The 10,136-nt window shown below is 35.1% G+C and overlaps 2 protein-coding genes across 3 annotated transcripts; both read right to left on the bottom strand.

Annotated features, from left to right (window-relative positions):
- Nucleotides 1-6,019: 6,019 nt before the first annotated feature.
- On the bottom strand, nt 6,020-6,937 carry LOC145072940 (cytochrome b-c1 complex subunit 8-like). The gene is made up of 2 exons (XM_079019456.1): nt 6,664-6,937; nt 6,020-6,307 (listed from the first exon to the last, which is right to left on the bottom strand). Exons 1-2 carry the CDS (start codon nt 6,831-6,833, stop codon nt 6,259-6,261), a joined length of 219 nt encoding a protein of 72 aa, XP_078875582.1. The 5' UTR covers nt 6,834-6,937; the 3' UTR covers nt 6,020-6,258.
- Nucleotides 6,938-7,072: 135 nt separating this feature from the next.
- Nucleotides 7,073-9,854, bottom strand: LOC145072939 (KH domain-containing protein At3g08620-like). 2 transcript variants are annotated; one of them, XM_079019455.1, is made up of 8 exons: nt 9,594-9,854; nt 9,368-9,456; nt 8,938-9,003; nt 8,834-8,856; nt 8,565-8,684; nt 8,355-8,471; nt 7,628-7,771; nt 7,073-7,495 (listed from the first exon to the last, which is right to left on the bottom strand). In XM_079019455.1, the coding sequence occupies exons 1-8, from the start codon at nt 9,674-9,676 to the stop codon at nt 7,349-7,351; spliced, it is 789 nt and encodes a 262-aa protein (XP_078875581.1). In that variant the 5' UTR covers nt 9,677-9,854; the 3' UTR covers nt 7,073-7,348. The 2 variants fall into 2 exon arrangements, with proteins under 2 accessions (XP_078875581.1, XP_078875580.1); XM_079019454.1 differs by having other exon boundaries at nt 8,834-9,003; nt 9,594-9,852.
- Between the last annotated feature and the right edge of the window lie 282 nt (nt 9,855-10,136).

The raw sequence follows: 10,136 nt of genomic DNA, 5'->3' as shown, positions 1-10,136 counted from the left end.
AGGATCAAGTGGATAATCAGTGTGTGTCGCAGTAGGGTTTAGGCTGGGTAACCTGGTTGTTGGACTCTCGGGAATCTGGTGGTTGGACCAGTCATGAGATTGGAAGTCTCGGTGATGGTTTGGGAATACCTATTTATCGGGTAGGTTAAATGGTGTTGGTAATCAGAAGGTTGAAGTGTGAAATGAATGTGCATATTCGTGGATGATGGGTTATGAGTGGGGTATCAAATCGATTTTGAGTAAAATCTAGATTTGGGGTATCTTTATGCCAAAGGCATCAATTGTAGGATACAAGAGTAAGGAATGGGTTTAGTGTGATGTCAGATCGAGCCATTATGTTGTGTCTTCGGTTGGTACTATCTGTGGAGGAACCACAACGTGTTTGGAATCAAGAGAAGTGGATTTGATGGCGAGGTATTGTGGGGCGGTTTTTGTTAGTCGAGATCCTATTTTGGGAGTCGCGTGGGGCTACTGGGTGTGTTTGTCATTTGGGTTCAGCAACCGAATAGGTGTTCGGTGTTCGGATAGTTGGCTAACAAGTTGGGACCATGGAGTGTTTGTTGCTTTAGGAAAGCAGCTCGGTGGCAGCAGGATGAGTCGGGGTGGTTTCAGTGATTTGGGATTCATGTGCGGAGTCACTTGTTATTCGGGGTATATGCTAATGCATTTGCAGTTGGATTAAATAATCTTAGATTGGCTGATTAGACCCTGTTGTGCAGTTCTCATCTGAGTCTAACCGTTGCAGGGATGAATTTTCTACTCGAAGGATTATCTGAGCCTTCTGTCGAATATAAGGTTTATGTAGCGGTATTTGGTCAGTGACTTTTTTCCATTTGAAGCTTTTTATTGGTACGAGACTCTATGAAGTTGGCTTGGTGTCAGTTCGGTGGGGAAGGTCTAACACGGAGTCAGACCATTGAGGTTGTAGGTTTTAGAATTTAAGAGAGATAAAATTGGGTTTTATTCAAAAGATTGAGGATCCGTTCTTCACCGGGCTTGAAGAACTATTTTGAGGATGGTTTCAGTAGACCTGGATAGACCGTTGTATGATTAGAGTTGGAAGTGTTATGATTGGTTTGTCATTCGTTAAGAGTTGGCATGGATTGTTTCAGCGTGGGCGGTATATTAGGAAGTCAGGTCATTGTAGATTTCGGGTCTAAAAAAGGTAGAGGTGGTTTGCAAGGGTTGAAGGTTTGATTAGTGTCTTCGGGAATCGGGATGGAAGTTTCGTTTGGGTTTTGATTGTTTTGACAAGGTTGTTCTATGCGCAAAATTTTTGTTTGTGTCTCTCAGGTTGTTTGTTTTGATATGAGTTTTAGTAAGGAGCGATTTCAAGGATGAAATCTGATTTAAGTGGGGGAGAGTTGTAACACCCGAAATTTAGAAGGCTAATTGTGGAATTTAGACTAATTTGGAGTTGAACTCGGCGAGTTGGAGGAGCCAACTCGACGTGTTGAAGATGAAGAATTATGAGGATTAAAGAGTCTACTCGACGAGTTAAGGAGCCTCAACTCGGTGAGTGGAAGTTGTTTTAGTCACGGGTTTTAATGAGAAAACTCGTCGAGTTGAGGAGCCAAATCGACGAGTTGGATTTTGTTTAGGAAACCCTAATATTTAGGGTGTTGCACCCTATTTAAAGAACTTTAACCCGTTGGATGGCCTCCTTACCAGCCACCCTTGTCCAGAAACCCTAGATCCGTGTATCATCTTGCAAGTTTGAGTTTGTGAGCTTGTTATGAGCTTGGGAAGTTGATTTTGGTGATTACTTGGAAGGAGCTTTGAAGTTGGAAGTGCTAAGCTTGGAAGGAGGAATTTAGACCCAGAAACACTCCACCAAAAGCAGCTTTTTTGAGGTATAAAGTCAACACCTTGCCTTGTTATCATCTAGATCTCTTTGTTTGAAGTTTTAGCATGATTTTGGGATTTTGGTTGGGGTGTTCAAGTTGTTGAAGGTTGCGGGGGTTATTATGTTAGATCTGACCCCTTCATGACTTCTCTTGGGTTAAAGTTGCAAACTTGACTAGTTACTAATTCCCATTCATGCAATAAGTCCCTCATTAAGTCTCTATTAAGCTCTAGAGAGCATTTCTAGCTTGCATGGACGTAAAGTTGGAAACTTTACATTAGTTTCCAACCTTTGGACTTCAGATATGTGTTTTGGGACTATCTTGTGAGAGTTTAAGAGCTTAATGGGTTAAGACTCACTATATGAGCCTAGGGTTTGAGTTTGGCTCTTTATGGATGGTTCTTAAGGGTAAAGTTGGAAACTTTACCCTTCTAAACATCATTTTGGAGAGATCTGAGATTGGGAGTCCCTGGTTTCGATGGAACCAACTTAATGCATTAAGAGGTTGAAGTTTTGGTCAACTCGGCGAGTTCATTGGTGAACTCGACGAGTTTATGGGAGTTTTCCCGATCTGTACAATTGGAGGAGAAACTCGACGAGTTGAAGGACAACTCGGCGAGTTGGGTCAACTTTGACTGTTGACTGTTGACTTTTGATTTATGACTTTGAGCAAGTTTGTCCCAAGGGGTAATTATGGTAATCTGAATTGTAATTAAGGGAAGTATGAGCTTAGGATAAGGCACCATGTGGGATTGGGCCCAATTTGGAAAATTGGGCCATTAGTTGCCTCTATGGATCTTTTGGCGTTGGGCCTTTTGGTTAATGGAATTGGGGCTCAGTTTGGTTCATGATGGATCAGGGGTAAAATGGTTATTTTACCCCAGGTATGGATGGTGGGCCTTAGAATGGAACCCAATTTCTAATTGGGTGTTATTTTGATCGGTTAGATTGGAGGTGTCGTCAGGGCAGCAACTAGGGATTTCTTTAAGTTAGCTTCAGCATTCGAGGTGAGTCTCCTCAATATATTCATGGTTCAAAGGCACCAATACCGGCCCATTATGTGTTATATGGTATGCTAGTTGTCTTGTGATATGTAGTATGCTAGTTGTCTTGTGATATGTAGTATGCTAGTTGTATCTATGATACTTACATAGAAGATCCCGGGAGGTGCCCGAGGCAATGTGATATCATACCATGGGTGGAGCCCATGGCATTCCAGGATATGACCATGTGGAGGTTCCCATGGCAGTTCGATAAGACCATGTGGGGGTTCCCATGGCACTCGGAGTAAGACGGTAGAGGGTTTCCATGGCATCCTTATATGTTTTTATGCATGACTTATGTGAACTTATGTGACTTGACGTGTGGTATCTTATGGGGAACTCACTAAGCTTTGTGCTTACGGTTTTCAATTTTGTTTCACGTACTTTAGTTTTCAAATGAAAGAGCTCAGGACGATCGCAACGCATACACCCGTGGTTTCCGCAATATGTGATCATTGGGGTTGGACTATGATAATTGTTTTATCTGAAATGATTTTCAACGTTTGAGCAAAGTTACAATAGTGATTTGAATATAATAAAAATTATTTTTTTACCTTGGATTTTTTGGCTGTTAAATATATATGCTTTGGTTTTTTTCGGAAATAGTTATACGAAAAAATATAATTATTTAGACAAAAAAATGAAGAAACACTGACAAAAGAATGATTTTGTTCATGTTCGTTTAACAAACAAACGAACACGAATGAACAAATGAACAGACGGTGTTTGTTTATCTTTGTGTTCGTTCGTTTAAGTTAGCCGAACAAACAAAGAAACACGAACGGATAAACAAATAAGATTTTCTTTTTCATGTTCGTTCGTTTAACACATTATCTTTTTCATGTTCGTTCATTTATGTTCGTGAACATACTAAACGAACAAAGATAAACAAACACAGTTGAACATATATGAACATAAACGAACATATGATATGATAATATAATTAAAAAAAATTGAACGTAAATGAATATAAATAAATTAAACGAACGAACATAAATGAACATAAACGAACATCATAAACGAACGTTCACAAACATGAATAAATGAACGAGGTCAATGTTCATATTCGTTCGTTTAACTAAACGAATGAAATTTTTGTTCATGTTCGGGTTATTGTTTTAATTTGTCTATTTGGAAAAAAAGTCAAAAAATCAATATATAATTTAAACGAACAAAACGTCAAAAAATCAGTATATAATTTAAACGAACAAAACGTCAAAAAAAAAAAAAAAAAACATTAAAAACTATATTTAAATAAAACGTCAAAAATATTAAAAGATTTTTAAACCACAAAAACAATGATAAATAAATAAAACAAAAAATAAATAAATAATAATAATAATAATAATAATATGGTTTTATATAATTTAGATAATTGATTTAAAAAATAACAATAATTTTATAAATAATCAATTTTAATTCTATTTAAATAAAGATAAAAAAACACAATAGTATATATATATATATATATATATATATATATATATATATATATATATATATATATATATATTAAAAGAAAAATAAAAAAGAAAAAAAAAGTAATTTGGTCTTTTTATATGGATCAAGGACCTACAGTGTGATTTTCACAAACCATATGGATGTAATCCATCAAATTTTAAACTTAAGGACCAAAACTGAAAATTCGACTAAACCACAAGGATCATTTATGTAATTTACTTTTATTTTTATTACAAAAACTCATATTGTCATTTTTCTTCAATAAAATAGAAGAGTTCCGACATGGGTTTTAAATTTAAGGGGTTTGAGGTGATTTTCATAAAATCGACTTATATTTTGTAACAAAAAACTCATCTCGTTTGTCATCATCAATGATGAATTGTTGATGTAAGTTTAAATAAATTATATTTAACTTTTAGTTAGCACATAACAACTATTAGTAACAATCTAATTGTAATTTATAAAAGAGCATTATGCAAGCTATTGACCTCAAGACAAAAAAAAATCAAACAAAAATTGGTATGGGAAGTGTGGTTCACCATATATTTTGTGTGCCATAAGATTTAAGCTGGAGATGTACAACTCAAGTGTTTTGAAGGATTAATTCGATGTTAAAAATACATTGGTAAACAACTACAAAGTTAATCCTAGACACTAAGAGGGGATGCTTTTTATAAAAACCTAAACTTTTTGTTTATAACAAATATGTTGAGGGAAAATGTTATTCAAAGTTGGTATATAAGTCGATAGTCCGACATTTTCTTATGGGAACTTAAATGTCAAGTCATTTGAAACAAATTTTTTGTTAAACGGATCATTTGACTCGTCAAGAACGATTGACAATACAGAAAGAATGTTGATTGAAGGCGTTTAAGATCTTTTTCAAGTTTGACACCCAAGGTTTTGATAATAGCAAAAGAAACTCTTTACCTCTTAATTCTATAACATTTTCTCGAACACCTTGAAGTTCTTACATTGATATTTTTCACATATTAAGTCTCCACTTACCGTTTATTATCTGTGTGCGTGATCACACACCATCTTCTAGTAAAGAGATTAGTCTTTTATTAAGGTTTTCACTCCACCAAAAGAAGTGATCTTTAGTGGATTTAATGAATTTGTTTAACAAGTCAATCACAAAAATGGTCGTAGCCTCATATTCAGGTTGAACCGCTCTACAATCTATATTGTGATTTTCCATTTGAAATTCTCCTCTATCTTATTTTATGCATTGCAACTTTTGTTCTCTTGATTACGAGTATGTGTAGTTTTGTACTACATTTTGGCAATTTGGCTTGTGTAAAACGTTACAAAAATAATTTTGCGGACCTTCGATTAAAAGATTATAATTAGCCCCAATTGCACCCCCACCCCAAGGTCCATTCACAACATCCATTCTCAAATATAATCTAAATATCCATAATTTAAGAAACAATAGCAAAATTATAAAATAAAATGTCAATTAGAATCTTTAAAAAGATAACTCAAGAAAAGCAAGAAAAAATAATAATATAAACATGATAAGAAGTTCCAAATGAAGAGGGGTCTCCAAAAACTAGCGGAGCTACATGGATGAAAGAATCTTTTTTGTGTAGAAATGCCGGAGGGTTTCGTCGATCCAAAGAGTCGTATATTCTTAAAAATAATAATTATTACAATAAAACAATAAAAAGTTAAAACTATAAATATACCAACAAGAGTCACCATGTTTTAAATGTCATCCACCACTAAACGGAAGACGTTACAAAATGCGATGATGATTCTTTTTTAGATTTTCAATGAATCACAAAGACGAAAAAGATGTAATTTATCCCTAAGTTTATAAGCAACTTTCGCCTAAAAAATAATTATCGGATAAAACCAACTTTAACCTCTTATTCAAGTTTACTCTAAGTTGTGACTTTAGTTTCAATATCTATGCTCCATCTTCTCTCTTTCCTTATAATTCTGAACGTACCTGCATCCATAAATTATATACAACAATTTCCGACGATTTTTAAATTCAAGAAAGTTGCCCATATAAAAATTCATAGATAGATAATTGGATTAAATGCACAAGGGAACGGTTTATATTATGGCGATCTCCACATTAGAAAACTAACTTTTTTTTATGTGTAATAGCTATATATTAATTTCCCTCAATTTCAAATAGTCACTTTCACCATTGTTTAAGCCTTTGAGGTATGAAAAATATTGTATAAAATGGATGGAAAAAATACATTGCTGAAAATAAAATTAAATAAAATAAATTATATTTCTAGTTTTTAACTAATAAACCTAGAGAGAGAGAAAAAAAAAAGGTTGTGGAATTACGAGTAGGTGCCAACGACAGGGCCCACAAGGAGGATAGCGCTAAGCCAATTTTCGGTGACTTTGTGTGTGATTTTATTGGCGAGTTCCTTCCATAGACCAGGCATCACCTTCTGTTGAAACGGCGATAATCCGTACACCACCGCTTTTATCTTAACTGGAATCTTCCCCATCTCCGATTTGATCGAGCAAATCAAGTTTTCAGATCGAAACAGGTAAAAATAGCAACATCGTCAATTTATGGGCAAAAATGCCGCAAAAAAGGGATTTGATCCAACAGAATTCCGATTTCCCTGCATTGATCGAGTTTTTGCGCCATAGGGTTGCAACTTGCAAAGTTTTTATCGGATCAACCTACATATGTTTCGGGTATGCAGTTTCTCTCACCAAGGAATACTTAAAAACAATCATCTTTCAAGCTCACAAACAATTTTCAACACATAAACTTATATGTAAATTGTCAATAACAAATAAATCCAATTACTATTTCTACTTCAAAAACAAAAACGACAAGCAGCTACATCAATCAAAAAAAAAAAAAAAGTGAAACAAAACTACAACAAGCTCTTTCCTTGTTTCGTCATCTGGTTTCAGCAAGATTGTATTGATCCACCATTCGAGCCCACCAACAATGGACATCATACATCAAGGGGTTGTACATTATGCATAGAAGGACGTACAGGGTTTGTCACCAACCAGTTTTGGCCCTTTTCATGGCACTTGAACCGAAAGGTGACACACTGCCTCTGGGCTGCGGGCTATCTTCTCTGAAATTGGAGTTTAGCATAGCAAGTTCTCTTAACTGTTGTCTCTTGTACAAATCCTGAGACTCATCCTGAGAAACAAAAACCGAATGAATATCTGTAAGCTTGTTTATATGTAGGAGAATATATATATATATATATATATATATATATATACATGGTGTACACATGTATTTGCATGGGGTACAACAAAGAAAACATACCACGGGTTTAAGCAGCTCTTCGATGATTTCCTGTGCTTGTCTCAAACGTACATCAATGATGGTTGCAGGCAACTCAGCCTCAATCAAGATGTGAAGTGGTTCATTAAGGTGCTCATAGCCAGGTCTACCCCTCAAACTCTCCTCCTTTTTTTGCAAAAAAAACCAACATAACTTTAAAGATTACGTAAATCTGCACGTACCCACAACTTATAAAGACTAAAGATTCTATTTTTTTTTTTCATATTGTTGCCTCGATTTTACCAACAAAAAAAAGGGAAGAAACGATTTTCAACACAATTCTATAAACTACGTGAAATCAGAGCAAGTACCCATAATATATAGACTTAAAAGATCGGATTTTTTCCATGATATTCTTATTGCAAAAAAAGAAGCGATTTTAACACACCCTACAGAATTGAGGTAAAATCTGTAAGTATTCATACCCATAAAGACTTAAAAATCGGATTTTTCCATGTTAGGAATATTCTAACCTCCTTCAACAAAAAGGGAAGAATTTCTAAAGTATAATTCAAAAGATTATAAGTGAAATTTGTTAGTACCAGACACTATAACTACTTTAAAGATCGTATATTTACATGTTAGGAAAATTGTAACCTTCTTTCACAAAAAGAGAAACAATTTCTAAAACATAGTTCAGAAACTTATAAGTACCCAGAACTTACAAAGACTTGAAGATGAAAGCTTTCGATATTAGGAGTAATCTTACCTTTTCAGGATCTTTAATGGAGCCCTGGCCTCTGATGAAGACACGGCACCCAGTTGAGGCTTCAACCCGCTTCAATGAATTGCCTCTAGGACCCAGAAGCCTCCCAACGAAGTTAAACTGTTGACATTTACAAAGAAAAAAACATCATCAAGTCTTTCCATTTTTGTCAAGATATGTCTTGATGAATTTCTTAAAGGATGAATAACATACATTTGGAAAACTGTTAACGGGTATATCCAAACGCAAGATCCTCTTTGTGATGAATGAACTTGGGCTTGCTGGTGCAGAATTCCAGTGATCCATTGGCAATCCTTGTGGCACGCCTAATCTCTATGAAACAAAAGCATTTGTAAGTTAACAAATTCAACCAAATTCTTAAAATCATGTATGTTTAAATGAGTGTGCACTTGTAATATACCAAATGAATAAGTTATTGTACTTGAAAAAATGGAAGTAGATTATAAGTGTTCGGTATTCACCTCTTGTTGAAGGGGACTCCAACCTGCATTTCCATTCCAACGGATTAGACCATTAGGTTCAACATCAGGGATAACGTCTAAAGGATTTAAAGGACTTTGGCTACCACGTTGCATTCTGTCAAAGTCGTTAAAACCTTGATTTGGTATCATTGCTGAAACCCTGAATATCTCTGTAGATGAAATACAGTAATAACATTACTAATCAAGAGCATAATCAATCAGCATTTTTTGGAATTTAACTTAAGTTAGAACCCCTTTGATCCTTCAATTGACTTCACGACAAACAAACAATCCAATAGAGGTAAGAAATGAATATGCATTCGAAGATTGATTGAAGAACGTATCAATGGGAATTACTTAAAAGATCTTGAAATCGACATCTAAATTGAAAATGTGTTGTAGGAATTGAAGATTCGGAACGAAAACTAGAAGTCAGAAATACCCAGAACAGACTGATTGTAATTTATGCGCAAACATGGTGAGAAACAATCTGAAACTGAAAAACTAGATCCAAATAGTGACAAAAAGTTGAACCTTGATTCAATAATTTACTGCAAATGGGAAGAACTCTCATGAAAGGGGCAAGCTTCAGCTTTTCTTCAAGTAACTCTGCCAGATATGAACTGCAAGCATATAAGAACCCGAAAATCATATAAAAGCATTCATAAAGCAAACAAAACCAAGACTTCTTAAAGTGGGTAAACATAAAGAAGAAAAAAGAAGCAGATTTGTATATCTTGATATGATTAGAAGATTATACCTTTCAACATCTGGATTGGCCCATATATGTGGAGATGAAGCGGCTCTTGCAGGTGAGTAGTTTTGACCATATAAACTTGACATGATCGGTGCTCTTTCTTTTCTCAAATGGTGCCGCCGCCGTGGAAGGCGGAGGATTGGGAGGAGGCGAGATAACAAGGGTTGTTATGGGCTGAGCAGTGAGCCCTGAAGAGAGAGGGGGCAGAGAAACAGGAAGAAAAAAGAGAGAATTGGAAAAGGAGTTGGAAAATTGGGTGGCTTCTAATAAAGGGGGCTTTGGACTTTGGTGTTTAAACTTTGGGTGAAATTTACATATCCCGTCCTTCTAATTTTTGGGGTGTTCGATGAACCTTAATTTGTCAATGTAAACACTCAACACGGGAGAGTGTATGGCTAGTTCCTAGTAAGTACATGCAATCTTCAAATTTGTTTTTTTTTTTAAGTATAAAAAATAAAATACAAAATTATAATAGTGCATATTCATGTTAGAAAACCCAAATTTGTGCTATATTGTTAAATATATTACAATGTTTTTGTTTAGCTT

The sequence above is a fragment of the Lactuca serriola genome, chromosome 9 (genome assembly GCF_051521515.1).
Source record: "Lactuca serriola cultivar US96UC23 chromosome 9, Lser_US96UC23_V15, whole genome shotgun sequence".
In the NCBI taxonomy this organism is placed as follows: Eukaryota; Viridiplantae; Streptophyta; class Magnoliopsida; order Asterales; family Asteraceae; genus Lactuca; species Lactuca serriola.
The sequence above is the reverse complement of the archived record's forward strand: the minus strand, read 5'-3'. Positions and strand labels throughout refer to the sequence as shown.

What these genes read in the sequence shown, in the direction of transcription:
- LOC145072940 (XM_079019456.1), bottom strand. Translation starts at nt 6,833, where the DNA reads ATGGGGAAGATTCCAGTTAAGATAAAAGCGGTGGTGTACGGATTATCG. An exon ending in CCTGTCGTTGGCACCTACTC is followed by an intron (nt 6,308 to 6,663) that starts GTAATTCCACAA and finishes TTATGGATGCAG; the next exon opens with GTACGTTCAGAATTATAAGG.
- LOC145072939 (XM_079019454.1), bottom strand. Translation starts at nt 9,676, where the DNA reads ATGTCAAGTTTATATGGTCAAAACTACTCACCTGCAAGAGCCGCTTCA. An exon ending in GCCAATCCAGATGTTGAAAG is followed by an intron (nt 9,457 to 9,593) that starts GTATAATCTTCT and finishes ATATGCTTGCAG; the next exon opens with TTCATATCTGGCAGAGTTAC. An exon ending in CCGTTAACAGTTTTCCAAAT is followed by an intron (nt 8,472 to 8,564) that starts GTATGTTATTCA and finishes AAATGTCAACAG; the next exon opens with TTTAACTTCGTTGGGAGGCT.